General features: G+C 37.9%; 2 protein-coding genes across 7 annotated transcripts in view; one reads left to right on the forward strand and one right to left on the reverse strand.

Annotated features, from left to right (window-relative positions):
• Nucleotides 1-3,545: 3,545 nt before the first annotated feature.
• Nucleotides 3,546-10,881, forward strand: LOC113590186 (GDP-L-fucose synthase-like). Of its 2 annotated transcripts, none has more exons than XM_081701068.1 (10): nucleotides 3,546-3,715; nucleotides 6,160-6,311; nucleotides 7,549-7,663; nucleotides 7,749-7,877; nucleotides 8,005-8,078; nucleotides 8,348-8,481; nucleotides 9,190-9,321; nucleotides 9,412-9,491; nucleotides 9,935-10,034; nucleotides 10,128-10,881. In XM_081701068.1, exons 2-10 carry the CDS (start codon nucleotides 6,163-6,165, stop codon nucleotides 10,181-10,183), a joined length of 969 nt encoding a protein of 322 aa, XP_081557194.1. In that variant the 5' UTR covers nucleotides 3,546-3,715; nucleotides 6,160-6,162; the 3' UTR covers nucleotides 10,184-10,881. The 2 variants fall into 2 exon arrangements, with proteins under 2 accessions (XP_081557194.1, XP_035390875.1); XM_035534982.2 differs by having other exon boundaries at nucleotides 3,547-3,715; nucleotides 6,163-6,311.
• A 153-nt stretch (nucleotides 10,882-11,034) lies between these two features.
• The window catches only part of hecw2b (HECT, C2 and WW domain containing E3 ubiquitin protein ligase 2b), a 49,229-nt gene continuing 39,184 nt past the window's right edge, over nucleotides 11,035-21,079 (reverse strand). For 4 of the 5 annotated variants that reach the window (XM_081701067.1, XM_027030209.3, XM_081701064.1 and 1 more), the window contains 8 exons: nucleotides 20,741-20,893; nucleotides 20,517-20,615; nucleotides 18,775-18,904; nucleotides 18,518-18,664; nucleotides 14,115-14,229; nucleotides 13,729-13,814; nucleotides 13,507-13,619; nucleotides 11,035-13,092 (listed from right to left, as the gene is read on the reverse strand). In XM_081701067.1, coding sequence (XP_081557193.1) covers nucleotides 12,981-13,092; nucleotides 13,507-13,619; nucleotides 13,729-13,814; nucleotides 14,115-14,229; nucleotides 18,518-18,664; nucleotides 18,775-18,904; nucleotides 20,517-20,615; nucleotides 20,741-20,893 — 955 coding nt within the window. In that variant the 3' untranslated portion in view covers nucleotides 11,035-12,980. Of the gene's footprint in view, nucleotides 13,093-13,506; nucleotides 13,620-13,728; nucleotides 13,815-14,114; nucleotides 14,230-17,002; nucleotides 17,096-18,517; nucleotides 18,665-18,774; nucleotides 18,905-20,516; nucleotides 20,616-20,740; nucleotides 20,894-21,079 lie in introns of those variants that run through there. The other variant, XM_081701065.1, reaches the window with a different exon arrangement.

The raw sequence follows: 21,079 nt of genomic DNA on the forward strand, positions 1-21,079 counted from the left end.
CAGGCTGGGCTCATAGGATGCAAACTGGCTCCACTGGGACCACTATGTGTGTGGTCTAGTGGCTGTGTTTCCTGCTGTTGCTTCCTTAATTTCTTCTCTCTCTATTCCAGGTGTGGGTTATGAGTACGTGGTGGATCCATCCAAAGCCGAGGAATAGGACTGCCTCAAGGGCTTCACCTCCATGATGGGCTCTCCCTGGGTGGCTTGTGACGTGTGGGGGAAAAGTCTGTCTCGGCATGTCTGGATTCAAGGCAGACCTTTGTGTGTCCTTCAGGGCCAGGGACATGTATGTATGAAGAACAGGGAGGGCTGGGAGGGTGGACACTTGTGTTTGTGTGCCTACTGTGTCTGTGGGTGCACTACCTCATTTGTCTCTGTTTGTGGCCACTGTCTCTGTGGGTGCGCCAGACTGTGTGTCTTGGCTGGGTCCTGCTGAGGCTGCTGGCGTTGCTGATCGCTGCAGTGCTTCTGGTCCTGTTGAAGTTGCTGCCGCTGCTGATCTCCACCACGCTTCTGGAACCATCTCTGCTGCACTTCCGCCCCTGTTAAGGCTGCTGCTGTTGCTGAACGTTGCCGCACCTTTGGTCCTGTCAGACCCACCATGGAGCGTTATGAACTCCACCTTTCCCCCTCATTCATGACATCTCCCTTGGGGGTGGCTCCCAGCCTGTCTTTCACTGTGCATGCACCAGGCTTGCGGTTACCATGGTGGCCTGGGGTTCACAGTCCCGATGGTGGACATGTCAGCGCGGGGGGGGGGGGGGGGTTTACTGTAATGGTACACTACAGCATATATGAAAAATATTATTGTGTAAATGTAACAGATATAGAAATATTATTTATAATAATATTATTATTTCATATATTATATTATATTATATTATGTTGTTGTTTTAATACTTAATGTCATTGGAAAGCCTTCTTTTTTTATTATGCTATCTTGTTTGTTTCTATGGCCAAGGGGAGTACAGATGCATTTTGTCATTTCTGGGCACCCATAGTTTGGTTGCATAATTATTTTATAACACGATTTTTTTCCTCAGTCTGTGGCCAAGCCAGATGAGAGTGGTACATAACACTCGGTTCTGTCTTGTTAAATGATTGATTAGTGATTAATGTACATATCACAAATGGTATAATAATCTACCCAAATATAATTCGATCCAAATGTTTTGAGAAGTTAAAGTAGCTTTTATTCATGGGCAAAGCTATCTTATGTTCCCGTTAGCAGGCTAATATCTTAACCTTTAGTCTGAGAAATCTCATTCCGAACATTCATTTTATTTTTAACTTAATGTGTTAAGAATTTGAAGAATCTTTTATTCACTTTTGTTTTGTTTTAATTCTCTGTATCCAGGTGAGTGCTCCCATTGCCATATTTTTAACCATTAGCTAGTTTCTGCCACTTAAATGTACTTGATATGTAATCCAAATGACAAAAGCCATTTGGTTTCTTTTGCATGAAAATTGTATGCCTCAATAATTGTGGCAGATGTTATTTTGTTGACGTCAGAATTACGAAGAAATTAATCAGAAAGTTATTTTCACTGCAAATATCAGTATAATATAATAGTGAAGTTATATTTTATTATTATTATTATTATTATTATTATGTGGATGTGTATATATAATTGAATAGGTTTTAGTATATTTTATAAATACTATTGTGTTTATTATGTATAATATATGAGATTAATAGTGCAGAATTTTAGGAAATAGATTTCTAATTTTTATTCACTTTTTTTGAATGATCTGAATCCAGAGAGAGAGATAAAGAGATTAAGTGTCAGGTTTGAAACCAATGTCCTGTGTCGTGAATCTTAAATTCTACGCAATAGTATAAACGTCTGAGAAATATTATATAGAAAACCTATTTTGCACAATGCTTATTAAACTGTTTAAATGTATTATCGATTGTGATTAATGTAATGATGAAAGTAAACAAGTTCAATAAATTAAACTATATTGTGCATTTTTAAAATGCAGTAAAAGTGTGTGTCTCCACCAAATCTCTTCAAATAATACGAAAGTCTCTGTCCTCTTTGCTTGTTTGCGGTGAGCAGCACTGTTAAATCACAATATTGCACAATAGATATTATGATAATCTTGCAACTTTTATATTACCAAATATTTTTTAAAAGATTATAAATAGCTCTTCGAAATATACGAACGTTTGTTTCTCTTTACTTAGGGAGCGTTAGTTTGCAATGAGAAGCGAAATACCGTAAAATTGCGCATATAGGCGTTTTCGGATTTAAAGCGCGGATGACTTGACCGCGAATCGCTAAAGCGAGGATATCTTGACCTCGGTAAAGGCCATAGGTATACCTACATTGGGAGTTTTCTGAGCGACGAACTAAAATTAGTCTATCCATTCCCCAAACAAAACCAATTAAAATGTACATAGCAAATATAACAGGATACAACAATTAGACCAAGTTCTAATCACAAATATTTCGCTTTTATAAAGCTTTAGAAAGATTATATAGCTAAAGTTTAACGCGACACAATTTGCTGGTAGTTCAGTTAGTAAAAGCTTTGACTCGCGTGCATTCGAACGCTCCTACATAACTGCTCCGAACGTGCCCGCACGTACCGCATAACACACACAGGTAGGAGATACAGATGTAAAATTAAGGACATATTGAAATGAATTGTTTTGGTGAACTTCATAAAACAAATATTAAAGTTTCTTTAATGTTGAAAATGTTTTGGAGTTGTAATCGGAACATAATCAGTGTTCTCGGAAATGTTCGAGTGCTGGGTATTTTTTTCTGATATTTCAAACGATGTTAGTGGACAAACGATAATGAGTGCGAAACTTTGAAACTGCAGATCACTTTACCTAGAATAAGAGGTGAGACTCTCATAGCCATTAAAAGGAGAAAGTAAGTTGGTTATTGAAATTTCACGGGAGTTGTGATGATTCTGAATATGTAATTAACATCAACATACGTTTTGCAAAAGTGTTTTTTTTTTTTTTCTCAAACCAATTAACAGGAGATTCACCCCCAAAAAAGAATCCCTTCAAATCAGGTAGAATAACTGGTTATATGTAGGTGTGTGAAAGTAATTTGTCATTCATTGATGCTATCTTGAACCAGTTAACAAGAGTGTATGAGCAATAAGTGATTGGGACAGTAGCATGTGTGGTGTGTGTGTGGGAGTTGTCCCTCTCTCTGGGTGCTCGGCCCACTGTGACACATGCAAATGAAAATCAACACATGCAGTAAAATGGTTTAAAATGTTAAAATATTGAACACAGAACACAGAAAAGTGCTAAATGTTGTTAAAATATGAGAAAAATTATTTCCTAATTATGAATAATTGTATAATTAAATATTTATTTCATTATTCACTATTCTCCAAATATCTTCCTAATGGTGAAGTTTGTTAGTCATGCTCACATTTTCACACAAGGATTCCTTTCCATACCACCTTTCTCCTCATCATTCCATTGTGTTCAGTGTAAACTGGTGTCATTGAGAAATACAGGATCAACAGGATTTCACCCCTCCCCTAGACTGCCTGATCCACAATTTCTGAGTTTGTCATTTACTCCAGGCCAATGTAGTGGTGTGTTGGTGTGAGAGTTCTAAGATAAAATTTTAAAACTTTTTTGTGGCTTTATTATAATAGTTTGCTAAATTATAAGAGGACTCCTAGGGGAATTTGTTGGTGTTCTCATTGAAGAATTATTTACTGACAAAAAAAGGTAAAACTTCCTTTTTATCATCTTAGTTTATTCAATATTTAATGTAGTCATTAACCGTTTACCGTTTAAAAAAACATTTCAATTACTTTTTAAGTTTCACAAGCAGTGTAAATCTTATTTGATGTATTAAGCACATTTTTAAATCCTTATAATTATGAGGAGATTATTGGTGTTGATGAGGCTGGGAACCCATGTAATCTGGCCTTCAACTCATATTTCCTCCAGAATGACACATTTCAGGTTTTTAAATTGTTCCATAAATTATCGCATTAATTTTCTTCAGGAATGCTTCATGAATGTACATTGTTACATCTTATCACTTAGCAACACATTTGTGTTTAATTTGAAATATAAGCATGTATAATGATCAACGAGATAAGTTATTGATTACCTTTATGTATCCCTCAACTTTGTTAATTGACAGTTGTTTGCAGAGCCGTATCAGTCTGCCACTGATTGTGCTTCTCTGTTTTTCCACCAACATTTTGTGTTGATGAACTGTTGTGAGTTTACAGTTATAAACATATCAGCTGTAATTAAGGTACTCAGATGTTGGCATCATCACTACAAAGGTATATGCAATCTCTGTTATGGGAAATACAAGCAGTGTGTATGTGCGCCTCCTGTTTTATATGCCAAGAAGCAAGATTAAAAGACTGGTTATTAAATATGTAACCACTGAAAATTACCTATCTGGAACATTTCTTTGCTATTCCTTGAAATATGCAATGGCAGAGTAGCATGAAACATAAGATACATGAAAACATACTTGAAACGTGTGTCTTGCTATTTTTGTTAATTTTTACCAGTGATCTTGATGGTTTTAAATGTTAGTTTACCTCTTAGTTATGAGTTTAGACATGATGAATAATGGTCTATTGCTGCACTGAGCACTAATAGCTCTAAGCGTTGTACTATTGCATTGTTCTTGTTATATGTCAGAACAGGAAAGTTTACCCCTCACCCATTTCACTATGGCAATGTTCCCACAATGGCATGCATGTGTTATCTAAAGAGAGTATCTACCTGATGTCTATCCTCAAAACCAGTGTAACGACTGTAACATATCTTTGCAATTTCTTGAAATATGCAATGGCACAGTAACATGAAACATAGGCTACATGAAAACATACTTCAACCTGTGTTTTGTTATTTTTGTTGGATTTTACCAGTGATCTCAGAGGTTTTAAATGTTAGTTTAGGTATTAGTTTCGTGTTTATACATGTTGAGCAATGGTCGATTGCTGCATTGAACACTAACAGCTTTAAGCGTGGATACTATTTGGAAAAGCAGGAAAGTTTACCCTTATCCATGTCGCAACTGGAATGTCTCCCTCTGGCCATCCCATGTATTATCTATAGAGTTGCTTGGCACCCCTCCTCCACTGTTTAACACTGTTAAACTATAGACAGATTTAGTTCAGACTTCATATTATCATCTAAAATAGATGTGTAAATAAATAATTAACTAAATTAACTAAAACAACTACTAAAATAACTATACAATTATTAACTAAATAACTTAAGTAAAATACGTTTATGGAAAAGTAGACCTAGATCTAATTATGGAGTGAAACGAATGAATTTTAAAAATTGTAAAATACATTTTTTTAAAGTGTAAAAAATGTAATAATTAAAATCATCTCCAAATAACTACAAAATTAATTTGTTTATTTAATCGTGTCATGGTCTGCCCCCTCACACTGTGGTTTTCATTGTTTTTTGTGTTATACGGTTCCTGTTATACGGTTGTGTTCCTGGTGGCTCACTTTCCACATTTTCTGATGTGCTTCATTTTGGTATTGCTAGGTATTTAGACAATTACTAGGTATTTAGACATGTTAAATGGGATTTTGTACAACCTAGTAATGGTAAATATGCAAGAATGGAGAGCATTAATAGGTCAGTTGTTCATTCTTTATCATATAGCCTATCTGTGATAAAAGTGTGGTAATCGCAAATATAACTTTTCCCTAGGTTGTTATAAAATGTCAGAGTGCACCCATTAACTAGCACATTAGCTATAGTTACAACAGACCTTCAGTGACAAAGGCTCTATGTCATAGATAAGCTGAACGAACTTTTTTCCCCATTTCATACATGTACAAATTTTATGGGTACTACAAATAAATAAATTCTTCCCTGTACTGATACAAAAGAAGTAAGCCTACCTAGATCACCAGAGGAGGCTGGTTTATCATTTCTTTCATTCCTTCCTTATCTCACTGACAAAAACATCTTGTTTACAGTACCCACTGACAAACTAAACTAGATTTTTTTGCATTGCTTAGTATGCCTCACTGTGCTGCAGGAGGGGTCAGGATTAAAGTTGCATGTATCCTTCTTTCAGTAACTGCTTGTTAATGCATCTCGGGTTACTCTCATGCTGTACTTTGCATTGTTAGTTGTTGCTGACAAGCAGCTGCTTCTCCATCTTTGCCCAGCAGATGGAAGTAAAAGTGGATCCAAAGCGTGTGCTGGTGACAGGAGGCAGCGGTCTGGTGGGGAAGGCCATCGAGCGAATAGTGATAGAGGAAGGGGGTGCTAGAGAAGGAGAGGAGTGGATCTTCCTGTCCTCCAAAGATGCCGACCTAACGTGAGTCTCAGTTTCTTAAATTTATGAATCATTAAAACAATAAACCGTTCAGTTAACAACACTTTTCACTTTAGTTAAAAGCAATCAATTTAGCTTCACAAACTGATTTTCCAATAATTCTTAATACAACAAACCATAAGGTTCAGTTAGTTTGATTGCAGTTTCAGGAATAAATGTAAATTTGTCTAAAGGGAAAGAACTCGGAGAACGTGAGCTGGAGTTTTGGCTCAGCCCCCTGATCAGCTAGTGGAGTAGCAGCTGTGGAGAACAGTAAGGACCTGGGGGTGAAAACCTGTTGCAGAGAAATAGGAGTTGCTGCAGTCATTGCATAAGTCCAATGTCAGGGTACTGTCCCCCTGCCTGTAGACGTTAGAATAATGTGATGACAGAGCACATGGAATTTTGGTTATGTTGTTTTATCACTTTTGTTCTTAGATTTGCTTTCACAACACTTCCTTCAGCTGGTGTGTGTTGTGCCTTAAACTGGTGTTTACTTCCTTCACTTTTTCTGCAGTTCTTCTCCTGTGACACCAATTTTCAAAGTCTCTCACAAAGAAATACAGACTGAAACAGTGCTTGTTATTCCTTAAAAATGCAGAACTGCTGCGGAATGGTTTATTTTAAGGTCAAAACTGGGATAATCAGAGAGATCCAGGGATCCAGATGCTTTTCTCTTAAAGGAGTGCCTAACAATTGCTTGGGAGCTGCTGGTAAACTGGAGCTGTAGCTGTTGGTGAATTATGATTCATATGATCTCTAATTTCTAATTTCTACTAATAAAACTGGAATAATCAGATCTATTTTTGTCCTGATCGTTGGTTAATTTAGATACTGTATGGAATAATAATTTTATATTGTTGTATTTTCATATTGAAAAGCAAGTGGCTCTAGTTATAATGACACTGATAGCTACTGAGACATTTATAAAATGGTTTGTGCAGACAAAACTTCATTGTACCAAGAACTGATTGGTCCCGGTGAAACAGGTCTTCAGGTTGCAGTATTCTCCTTTTTGGAGCAGTTGAACTATCTTAAAACTGATGCCACATTCACTTCCAACAACAATGAGTTGGAATCAAATTTCCAATTAGAATCATCCCTAACTAAGTGTTAATGGAATTAATTTAAATCTAGGCACATTGATATTTTATTGTCTCTATTGAGTGGCTTGTGGTGTGTCCCTGTGATGAAAACTGGAGGTTTTCTCAGAGTGGTACATTGCTGTCTCTTGTTTTAGAAATGCGGCTCAGACGAGGGCTATTTTCGAAAAACATCGTCCCACGCATGTAATCCATCTTGCGGCCATGGTGGGTGGCCTCTTCCGGCACTTGAGACAGAACCTGGATTTCTGGGTAACACACTGCACACATAAACTTATATAGGCAAATATACAAATTATTTTGTTTAGTGTGTTTTGACTGCATTTTCATTTTTCAGAGACAAAATGTGGCCATCAATGATAATGTTCTGCACACAGCTCATGAATTTGGTGTGGTCAAAGTCGTCTCCTGTCTGTCCACGTGCATCTTCCCAGACAAAACCACCTACCCCATTGATGAGACCATGGTACACACCCTCAACATCGTCCTTTTCCCCCAACCTCATATGGCAGTGTTCACCTAGCAAACCCACAAAAAAAACCCAAAAAAATATATAATACACCCAACTGTTCATGTTCATCATTCTCCCTCAGATCCACAATGGTCCTCCTCATTGGTCTAACTCCGGTTATGCTTATGCCAAACGGATGGTTGATGTCCACAACAGGTGAGTAGTTGTATACAGACACTCCTGTCTCCCTATGATCAGTGGTTACTAGGTACTAGTTTGTTTATAGCAGGGCTGTCAACCTGTTATCTGAAGGAATCCAGAATGATACTTCCTACGATCAATCCTTATACAACACACTTTTCTTATGATTACAAATGCAATTATGCTACTACTATTTAGGATTGCAGTCAGGGATCTCTGCAGTCTATTTGCTTTTGATAATGTGCTGTATTCTAATGTGTTTGGGGAACACTGATGTGTTGCAGAGCTTGTTTTCAGCAGTATGGACGGAGGTACACTGCTATAATCCCCACAAATATATTCGGTCCCCATGACAACTTCAGCATAGAAGATGGCCATGTTCTGCCAGCACTTGTCCACAAGGCCTACAAAGCAAAACGTAGGGAATACACACACACAGGCACCCCCTCGACACTCTCTATACTAATTAATATAGTAGCCACATTACAGGATAAATATGTAATTTTAACTTGCAAAGTGAATTAATTTAGAAATCTGCTTAAAATTTATATGAATAAGATGAAATGAAACTGCTTTCAGTCTTCTATTTTCTTTGATGCCTCAGGACTAAACCAGTGTAGCATAACACATTATCATTATTATATCATTGTTTTCAGATGAAAACATCATATCTCAGTTTTTATAGTTTTCTTTTTTCCGCCATTTGAAAATGCCTGCTCTTTTACATTGTGTGAAGATTTCACTTCAGTTTGTAGAGAGGATAAATTACCAATCTGTAATGTTTTCCAGGATTGTGAGATGCTAGAGTTGCTTCAGAGCTAGTCCAAAATTAATGAGCATGAATAAAGTGAAATAGCTAAAAATGAAAAATTAAAAGTTTCTTACCACTTACCACATTTCCTTACATTTTAGAAATTAAAAGTATGTATTATATTAAAAATAGGAACGAAAACTTTAAAAAATATTTATTCTGGTTGTCTCCTTATTACTGATCTCCAGCTATGCATTTCTGACAATGGAGATTTATTTGAAACTCGAGTTTATGTATGGTTTTATTGTGTTCTTTAAACAATAAAAGTGGGTTAAAAATTAGAATGCTTAGCTTGTGCATTCATGTGTATGTTAGTGACTGGGACACCTTTAGAGGTGTGTGGCTCTGGGAGTGGCCTTCGGCAGTTCATCTACTCCCTGGATCTGGCTCGCCTCTACCTGTGGGTGCTGAGAGAATATGACGAGGTGGAGCCCATCATATTATCAGGTGGTCAATCTCTCCACATGACACAATTCAGCAATATTTTAATTAAATCTCTCCGTGTATTTTCTCTCTAAATCACACATTCTGTTTCAGTTGGAGAGGAGGATGAAATTACCATTAAGGATGTTACTGATGCGATTGTTGAAGCCTTTGAGTTTACAGGACCTGTGGTTGTATCCTTTCAGGCATACTCACACATAAATCAGTGAAGAATTTTCCCCAACTGCTACTACAGCAAATAGCAATATGCCAAACAATGAGTGAATACATTTCTGACTGATTTCCATGGATCCTCCTGATTAATTTAGCTAGTAATCATCAAGGTCTTCATAAATGAATAGAAATGAGATGTTTCAAAATAGGAAAAGTACTGGTAGCAGTGCTACAACAGTATGTCTACATTAAGTGGAGGACTAGAGTCTTCTGTTGTAATGAAGTAAAGAGAATGCAGTGTAATACAGTGCATTTGTTTCCTCTTGTAATTTTTATGTATTATGTATACAACATATGTATATACTAGTGAAATGGGCAGTGTCGGAAGGTTCGTACTCTGTTGTGGAAGTTTGATTCTCATAAAAAGAGTACAGGCAGTTTGTTCTTGACTTCCTTTGTTCAGTACGACACCAGCAAGTCCGATGGTCAAATGAAGAAAACGGCAAGCAATGCTAAACTCCGCCGATACCGTCCCGACTTCACCTTCACGCCCTTCCGCACAGGTAAACATCTCCAATCCTACCAAACGCACACAAAATATCTAACTTCAGATACTCACAGTACTCATGATAACACCTTCTGCTGTCTTTCTTCAGCTGTGAAGGAGACGTGTGATTGGTTCTCGGCCAACCATGACAGAGCCCGCAAATGACAAGAGTACAGGAGACAAAACAAGGTTGAAAGGTGCAATGTCTGTGATCTTGAGAAACACTAAATGTCCTTCTACACACTGTAATTAAAAAGAGTAATGTTTACAATCTTACTTCTGATCCACCTACCTTGACAACTACTGAATAAGGTTACATGAGAAAGATATGCATTTGGCTCATAATCCTTACAGTTAAACTGTGCTTTTCCTATAGATATTTTGAATATTAGAACTTTCTCGGGGTTTCATATTACAGGTTTGTAGTGATACTGAATTTTTTTTTTTCGTCTGTTCATGGTTATATGTTTACAAGTCTGCTATTTGAGTGAACAAAATGTAATTTGATTCATGAGCCGTTTTTCTTATGAAACATTTAATGTTCTGAACAACATTAATGTCATTAATTTGATGGCACTAATTTAAGTGGTCATTTTTAGATTAAATAAATATTCAGCAAACTCTCAGCAGCATATCAATAATGTAGGAGTATATCAATAATGTAGGAGTATACAGCAAAGTGTTTTGATGAATTCATGGGTGTTTTTTGATTATCGTTATGTCTTCTGTACATTACACTCATCACTGTTCAGTGCAGAGAAATTTGATAGAGTTGTTGGGTGCTGCCATACATTGTCCTAAACCCAGCACACAGCTGTACTGGGTCCCATCTTTGGGTGTGACTGATATTTATTTTCTGGTGGGTGCTTCCCTCTTCAAAAGTGTGGGAGAGGTTATGTTCTGGTTAAGAATATGTACATATGAATATGCATACCCATGGATTTGCACAGCAGGTAGTATTTATCAACAAGGTTTCTGAATGCTGGAGAGCAGAAGATGAAGAGGAAGAGGAAAAGGAGAACTGTAATCAAGCCCTTGCTTGGTTTATTTAATCAAACACATCCTAGGGAACAAGGAAGGAAAAGGATACAGGTAGGCCAGTATGTAGCCAACATTTTTTAAACAATCCCTTACTTTCAGATGAGAAAAAAACAAAATACAATGAACCCAAGTGCTGAATAGTGGTATGCAAACTTCAAGAATTGACGGGATGGTTGAGTGATAATAGGAATGTGAAATTTTGCTTCTCTTCAAAAAACAAAGAACAAGAATATTAGGACAGCCTATGCCATCCCAAAAACTTTGGTACATTCAGTGCAAGTATAAATCCAAAAATAAAATATCATAAGGGATGAAATTAAAATGAGCGGGGCATAAATTGGAGCGCTATCATCTGATTCTAGGTACACTAGCTACAAAAGAGCAGTAACTGTAACAAGTTCAAGTACTTTTTTCCTTCATGCTTTTGCTCTTTCCAGCCCATTTCAAATCTTTCCAGTGATACCCGGGCTAACAAAGAGAAAAAAATAACAAGCTCAAATCTGTGAACGCTGGAAAAAAAACACATTCATGAAGGGCTGTGAGTGTACAATCCGAAGGTCGGTGCAGCGGCAGAGTCACTGAAAGATGTGAAACACAATTCAAGTAGCTGTGGTGAGAGAATGTGTGTCATGCAAACATTTCAGAAAATGTGAATGTGAAAAATGAATGAGTGAAACTTTCAGACAAAAAAACAAACAAACAAACCTGTATTTCTTACAAACAGCAAGCAGCATTCTGAGGCCAATCACTCAATGTTTTGTTCAGAATATTATTTTTTAAAAAAGCAAATCAAATCACATTACTCCAAAGGTCCACATTAAGAGTATTTCAATTGGGTAGAAAGAGTGTCCAATTTAATCTTCCAAATCTTCCCGTGCTTTTTAAATATCTTTGAACATGATTTTGAGGAATCTTCATGTGCTAAAAACCAAATGAGGGCTGGAAATACGACATAGTAGGACCACAAGTTCCTGGCTTTTTTGTTTTCCCGGCTACATAGACAAAGGGTTGATGACTTCCTACATCCTGTACGCCATCTGAAAAGAACATGTGTACTAGACACTCATGTGCATAATTCATACTGCCCCTTATTAATCCTTTTCTAGAATCATTCCTTAAGATGTTTTTTTTTCATTCTTCATAGTGGACACATTACATTGGTACATTCAAGTGCAAATTGTGCCACAGGCTTACATGTTAATTGCAGACCATATGCCTACTAGAATAAGTACAAACACAGCAATGTATAAATGCAATAAAACAATGATTGTGCATTTGGAATTTTCAGTACATTATGGTGTATGAATATATGTATACGTATATATGTGTGTGAACATGAGTGGTCAGCCTCATAAGTCAACAGTGATTGTGCTTTAGGTGACCCAAAAAAGCACTGGTAATTTAAAAAAGCCTACATCTTTGCAACATCATGAACATTCATGCTGCGTTGTTGTGACTGATAAAAAACACACACAAACAAAAAAGACTTTTTGCAGAAAGAGTGTACAACATTAGGCTGTTACAAAGTTAAAATCCATCACATGTCTGAGAATGTAATCCAGCAAGGGTGTGCAGTGGAACATCACTTTTCCCTTGCCATGAAATAATTGGTTAGAAGGTGCCCAAGAGTCCCATGTTTTTTGTTTTTTTTTTACAGCACAGCCGCTTTGATCTTGACTCATTTTGTCCATTACATGGTGGGGACTGGCAACAGCCTAGATGGGCAACAGGTGTCATCAGATGTCACTGATCATACAGGCCCACTGGTCTCATCTGCAAGGGCCCATGTTGGCAGAGGTCACAAAGTGAGACAGTGCAACAGTTAAAATGGGTTGTAAGTGCTTTCAGTGACTATGCCAACAGGCATCAGGAGTTCGAGGCGCTTGACTTAGGCCTGAGTGCCCAGGGGATGAGTGAAGGGTCACTCCAAGCCGAAGGTGCTAGTCTCCTCCACCGCAGTTAGCATCTTCTCATACAGCATGGAGAAGGAGGGGTATGGCGGGAGATCAAGCCGGTTAAAACAGGTGTGGGCCCTGTCCAATCCAGCACACACACACACACACATGCAAGCAAAGGATATTTTTAGTTCAGTGATGTTATGGCATGCCCACCTCTGCCATCTAGTGGATTTCTTGAACAGTGCAGATCAAACTAAAATCAACAATCAAAGTTACTTCCAAAATACTTGACATTTTACATTTAGCTGACATTTTTATTCAAAGCAACTTACAATCATGATTAACTACAACTTGAGGGTTAAGGGCCTTGCTCAGGGGCTCAACAGTGGAAACTTGGCAGTGGTGGGGCTTAAACCAGCAACCGTGCAATTACAGGTCAAATACCTTAAGCACTAGGCTACCACTACCCTACCACTTGGTGGGCAACCTGACAAGACATATTAGCTGTAGGAAACTGTTAAGCATCCTTAGCAATCCAAATAGGTTTACCTGGGTAAGGAGGTAATTTTGCCCCACTTTTCCACACAGAAACGACGAGGTCCGTTGCTGCCTCTAAGGGAGGCAAAGCCTTCATAAGGAATACTGGATGTCCCTGTCACAAACTGACAATGGAAAAGCACCTTGTAAAGCACTGAAGCACAAAAATGTGTGTTATTTGTTGTGTGTATTTTTTTCTCAGCCAGTAGTGTGGGTCTTTGGGGGATGGCTTACCTGAAGCAGCCTTAATCTCTGCTCATTATTGAATCGTTCCACTGCAGCCCAGAACCAGCGAATAACAATGTGGTTGTCATGATAACCTGTAGAGAATCACCAATCAGGTGACATCAGTGTCATATATTATATATATATATATATATATATATATATATATATATATATATATATATATATATATATATATATATATATATATGTGAAGGTAAAATGGTTATTAAGTATGATGTAACCAAACAGGCTTGGTGAATTGTAACCCAGCTATTACATCACTCACATACTTCAGCACTGCATATATTTGATTATAGTTTCAAGATTATCCCTCATGAGCTCACAACCTCTTAAATGCAAAAGTTTTACATAATATCTATAAATCACGTTACCTCCTCTGTATTCAGTATTGTTTCTCCAGTCCACCAGATCAATCTCTGCTGTGCCCGCAATCACCAACTCAAGCTCCCTTGCATCGAACACGGAGACCAGCCGTGCATCCACAACCTGCACCCATAAGTACTGTTAGTTTTTGCTTTTGTGTACAGCACAGGAAATACAGGAACTGTACGTTTTTATTTCAGCGGTCTTCAAAAACTAATAAAGCTTACTCGGCTTAGTTTATACTTATTATTCAACGATAGATTATTTAAGATTGAGGCAAATAATTATTTGTAACTGCTTGTATGAAACAAATATATATGAATATCCCATCCACATACCATTTCTTTAAATTTTGAGGCCATATATTTCATATTAAGTACTAAAGGTGTGCTGGGATACCGTGAATAACGTGAATTTGTCTGATAAAGACAAATATGGACATGTCAAAAATTAAGAAATTCTGCCTTCCAGTAAATAGTATCAGTTGTATGTGGCCAACCCTCTCAATATTTGAGTTCAGGTGTTTCAACTACACCCAGGTGTATAACAGATATATAAAATCAAACACAGTCATGCATTCTCTATTGACAAACATTAGCAATAAAATGGGTTGTACTGAAAAGCTCGGTGACTTTAAATGAGGCACTGTCACTGGAAGCCACGCTTGTCATAAGCCAGTTTGTGAAATGCCTGCCAGGCTAGATCTCCCTTAGTCAACTATATGTACTATTATTGTGAAATATTGTGAAACAAAGCAGTACACAATGCAAAACAGGTCAGTGATGCAAACTGAAGCACATAGTACAGCAAATCAACAATTTCTATAAGACAATGGAGACTACTTTACCATTAAAAACTGATCATGATTTAACTAACCAAAGCCAAGTATCCTACTAGTATTCTCATTTCATCATGGCTTCTGAGTCATTTGTTGCTTGTGTTAAGTGCAGCATCATTAGCAATAAATTTATCTCTAAGAAGTGTAGATTAATCAGTAGTTTGAATGAGAAGAATTCAGTTTTAGAAGAGTGCACTTAGGCATTAAAAAACTAGCAGACTATAGCATCAATTCTAGCAGTCCTGGGCTGAAGCAGACAGATTTACAAAGAGTAATGTTAAAAAGGTGTGTGAGGTAGTGAGCACATTGTCGAATACTACAGTATGCTTCTTTTGGCACGGCACCGAAACCTACAGCAGGTTGTGAGCACTGCACTGCTGGGTGTCTAAATTGTGCTCAGAAAACAGTGTGGGTTTTATAGATAGGTAACCAAACTCATTTTGAGTGCAGGCTTGGCCTTTTGAAATAGGATGGCATCCACCCCTCATGGGAGGGTGCTGTTCTCATTTCTGATAGCATAGCATAGTATGCTAGGCTTTATAGTGCAGCAGTAGTGGCAGTTAATTGGAACTAAACCGACTGTCTGCGAGCTGCACTGAGACCTTACCTAGGTTCTACCCTGCTGAGACCGTCTGTTCCTCATGTTTTCCAAAATAGATCCTGTAAAATCTGTGTTAAAAACTTGTGTGACACTAGATAATACCAACAACCACACTAAATGTAAACTAGGATCACTAAATATAAAATCTTTGTAATCTACATTTAAGGCATGACTGTGTACAAATTTGAACAATTGGGGGTTAAGGGCCTTGCTCTGGGGTCCAAAAATGGCAAGTTAGCAGTGGTGGGGCTTGAACTGGCAACATTCTAATTAAGAGGGATAGTACTTTATCCACTGAGCTACAACTACCAGATGGCCCACAATAATTCCTTCCTTTCTGGGTTTAGCTCTGCTCATAACCCCTGGTTTAATGGTCCTGAAGGTGCTGTAGCCACAATATATGAGATGTAAGCATTTCTCAGAAAGAGGCTTGAAGGTTAAATCTCTTGAATTCCTTATTTTCAGTGTGACCAACTCATCTTCAACCAAGAAAATTTCACAGTTGTTTATGCAAAATTACTGTCTACTAACCACTGGGCCCTTGCTTGAAATTTTCCACCTTTATATATATATATATATATATATATATATATATATATATATATATATATATATATATATATATATATATGAGAGAGAGCGAGAGAGAGAGAGAGAGAGAATATTCAGATTTATATAGAATCTTCTTTATATATATTTATATATATAAATTTATATATTATATATATAAATTTATATATATATATATATATATATATATATATATATATATATATATATATATATATATATATATATATATATATATAAAATAACATTTGTGTGACTGGACATGTGCTCCCTGGGAAATGAATCTATGACCCATATGTTACTAGCACCATGCTCTACCTGCTCTATCAAGTGAACCAATTCTATATAAAATACTAGTATAATGCTTTCTTCTATGGAGACAACAAAACAATTTTGTAAGCTCTGGACAAGAGTGTACACTAAATGCTGTAAATATAAATGTAACATATGCATGCACTCTGTGGCAAGAGTTTGGGGAAGGCCCTCTCTTTTTCCAGCATGGCTGTTACCTTGCAAGTGCCACAAAGACATGGTTTGACAAAATTGGTGTGGAGGAACTTCAATTGCCTGCACAGAGCCCTGACCTCAACCCCATTGAACTTGACTGTGTTTGAACTGAAATACTGATTTTCAGATAGACCGTCTTATCCAACATCAATGCTTGAGCTCACAAATGTTCTTTTGACTACATTGGCGTACATTCCCATAGCTATCTTGTGGAAAGCCTTCCCAGAACAGTGGTAGTTCCAAGAGGGGGTGGGGGAAGTTCCATATTAATGTGTACGGTTTTGGAATGGGATATCCATCAAGTTCATACAGCTGTGTTGTGAAGGTGTCCACATTCATTTGGCCATAAAGTGATCAGTCATAACATTAAAACCACCTGCCTAATATTGTGTAGATCTCCCTCATGCCGCCAAAACAGCTCTGATCCATTGAGGCATGGACTCCACAAGACCACTGAAGGTGTCCTGTGGTATCTGGCACCAAGACATTAGCAGCAGATACTTTAAGTCCTGTAATTTGTGAGGTGGTGCCTCCCCACTTCACATACTTCTTCTTCTAGCACATCCCACTGATGCTTCATTGGACTGAAATCTGGGACATTTGGTGGCCAAGTCAGTACAGGTCAGAACTGTTATGTTCCTTAAATCATTCCTGATTTTTAGTTTTTACATTATGGTAGGGCATATTATCCTACTGAGACCATTGCTATTAGGGAAAACTAATGACATGAGAGGATATACTTGGTCTGCAACAATGTTTAAGTAGGTAGTAGGTGTCAAAATAACATCCACATGAATGCCAGGACCCAAGGTTTCCCTGCAAAACATTGCCCAATGAATCACACTGCATCTGCCATCTTCCCATAGTGCATCCTGGTGTCATCTCTTATCCAGGCAAGCAATGCACATACACCCATCCATTCACACGTTGTAAAATAAAATGTGATTTGTGAGTCCATGGTCCAGTTCTGATGCTCACATGCCCCTTGTAGGTGCTTTTGGCAGTGGGCAGGCGCAGCATGGGTGGATATGGGTGTATGTAGTCCCATACACAACAATCTGTTATGCACTGTTTGTTCTCACCACCTTTCTATAATGGCCAGCATTAACTCTTTCAGCCATTTGTGCTATAGAAGATCTGTGACATTGCACCAGATGGACTAGACTTTGCTTCCCATGCATATCAGTGAGCCCCATGACCCTGCTGCTGGTTCACCATTTAGACCATTTTTGGCAAGTAGTAACCACTGCATACCAGGAACATCCCAGACATCTGCCATTTTTGAGATGTTCTGACACTCAATTTTTTCCTGGTTCCAACACATCACTTTAAAGAACTGACTCTTCACTTTCTGCCTAATACATCCGACCCCTTGGCATATGCCAATGTAACAAGATAATTATGTAACAAAATAACAATGTAACAAGATAACCGCCTGTCGGTTTTAAATGTGGCTGTATGTGTGTTTAAATGAGTCAATATGTGTTTTTTAATGCAGATGCAAAAAAGTTCTTGGTAGTGAACTCTTTTTTGGTTTTGGACCTTACTGTATGCCCAACAGTTCTAGCTTGGTCCACTCTCAACTCATTTAGATGTAACAGACATGAGCTCAAGTTGGAATGCTCTTAAGTGTTATGAATACATTTTTTTTAGTTATGAACAACATATAGATTTCCTCAAATAAGCTTTTTCGACTCTAATGACATGAAACATGATCCCCTTCCACAGAAAGACACCTGTGGCTGAAGGACCTATTCCAAAAGTGAGAAAAATGCATTTAATATAAGGGGAAATCACTTTAGAGATGCAAGGCACAAGCTAGTGCTGAAATCAGCGTTTACACCACACCATAGTTATCAGTTTTTGAGTGATAAGGGAAGGGTGTCATGCTGTACCTCGTAGAAGCCGCGCACCAGGCTCTCAGTCTGCTGAACAACCCCCCTCTCTATACGCCACTTCACCATACGCTCAATGTACTCCTTTTTATTCTTTTCTGAGACAGGGATATTAGCACCTCCGGGTTTCAGCTCTCGCTCTGTGATCTGGAAGCAAACACATACAGCAATAAGCATCTCCTCAACCTCACTAAGGGGTCGTCTTTGATTAAGGTAGTCACAAAGGGGAAGAAGCCAATCCAAGTTTGCTTGCTGACCTGTCCAAACACCTCCTCATTTACAGTGAATGTGAGGTCTAGCATGTCCTCAATATCATTGTCCTTCATCCACTGCAGGCTCTGGTGGAACTCCTCATCCAGGTACTCTAGATCACTCAGATCACATGGACTGTGAACAGGGAGAGTGAGAGGTGGGTAATGAGAGCTGGTTGTTTACCTAAAATCATGTAGCACTGATAGGCAATCCAGTTAAAGCAGCCTGCTTAAATGTATATCTTGAACACATGGCAATTCTTATATTCATCTACCCAACCACTGAATCTAAAATCATTCATTTCCAAAATTTACATTCCCATAGCTGTTCAAAGGCTCATGCTGCATTTCCAATTCTCATATGCAATGGTATATATGCCATATATAGCATACACGTCTGGAGCATAAATGAAAGCAAACTAAATTATGCCACAATCTTGAATCCATCAGCCACTGCTGTTTTTTTGTTTTTGTTTGTTTGTTTGTTTGTTTGTCCTAGTTTCATCATGGCTCTGTGATCCTACAAACTTTTGCTAGGGAAGTAACTGTGCATGACTGGGCTATGGATGGCAGTTTGATTAGTCATACTCATTCCCACTGGGGTTGATTTCCAAACCATGTCTACTCATCATTAACTACTTCAGAATACAGAGTAGTTTGGGGAAAAAAGCTAACCTGAAAATTAAGATGGAAACAAAAACTGAAAGTTTCAGAAATAGAGGTCAGTTGTACAAAAATACACTTGAACAGCCATTTTTTGCCAGCTGCCAGAAGCTATGATATGTAATGATTCTGAGTGTCATACCGCCTAACCCCCTGATAAACTACACTACCCAGCAGGATGTTCGTCACCCGGCCAACAACTCATCCAACCATGAATGTTCAATTAGATCATCAACACCAGAGTATTGAAGTCACCTGTGTTCACTTAGGAATATGTATATAAGCCTGTCTAAAGCTACATTACATTGCAATGTATTGACACCAGTGTTAGTCTGAGCATACTCAGCATGTATTCCTTGATTACCTTTCTGTGTTTCTCATCTGTGATTTTTGCCTGCCCCTTTTGGATTTATCTACTTGGTTTTTGGATTGTTCTTCTGATTTTTTACTTCTGGTATTGACCCTGGTTCTGAGCACCAATTAAGATCATAATTTATATCTGCGAGTATCTGACTTTGCCTGGCCAGTCACACTGAGATGCCATGCACTTGCTTTAAACATTTAACATGTAAATGTAAACATGTAGTCTAAAGATGCCATTAAGAACAGAGAAAACAGACAAGGAAAATAAAATTATTTTCAAATTGCAGAGTAGTACACAAAGTTTCCAAAGAAACAGCTAGAGATCAGATAAGGACAGTCATCCTTTCAAATAGAGATCCTTCAACAGCTGTACAAGCAAAAATGCTTGTATGGGAGGGTAGCACTTGCACATTTGATGAAAACAAAACATTGATTCTTTGGAAACCTTGTGTATTATAATACAACCTTGCCCATTACATGCTCTTGCTTATATACCCTTATATATATCTCTATATATTAGTTATTAGTGATTAATCAAGTGACAAGGGATTGTTCAAGTGCCATACTATGATCTGGCTATACCATACCAGGTCTGGCTAAACCCATCTTTTTAACACCCAGTTGCTGACACAGTGCTCTTTGTGGCAATTAGCCATAGGAAATTGAGGGGATAAGTCAAATGATGTTAAGTGCACAATACTGTCCCAGTGAGGTATACTCACATGCGCAAGAGGCCCTTGTAGAAGGGGCGTGTGAAGAAGGCATCAAGCAGGTACTGGTGGACCAGTGCCAAGCCTAGAATACGTCCACTGAAGCGAAACCTGAGGGAGGAAAGAGGAGTCCCATGAACGCATAGTGGCAAAGTTTGTTTATGTCTCGAATGCCAAGTTTTTGTCCAACAAATTAGCAATATGTGTAGTAGGCACGAGTGGAATGTCTCACAGACCATTCATGATGGTTGTCTACGAAGGCAGACATAGGGCTGATCTGAACAGTATAGGTATCGTTGGCTGAGTACTCAAACAGGCCATAGTAGGGGTTGAAGAGCTCACGGGACACCAAGAAGAAGAACTCTCTTGATGGTCCACTGTAGTCAAGCCTAGAGATACAAAACCAAAATAAAATGCATATTGCCTTGTACAACATTTTGCTTATCATTTCTGATACTGTAAACAGGGTTTCTCATCAATCAATACTGTTTATCAACCATTACAGTTATCTAACTGGGATTGAACTGAATAACAGACTGAGGTCTATAATTAGAGAACTCCTTGTAATTCATATA

This window comes from Electrophorus electricus, chromosome 18 (genome assembly GCF_041902795.1).
Source record: "Electrophorus electricus isolate QZ-2024a chromosome 18, ASM4190279v1, whole genome shotgun sequence".
In the NCBI taxonomy this organism is placed as follows: domain Eukaryota; kingdom Metazoa; phylum Chordata; class Actinopteri; order Gymnotiformes; family Gymnotidae; genus Electrophorus; species Electrophorus electricus.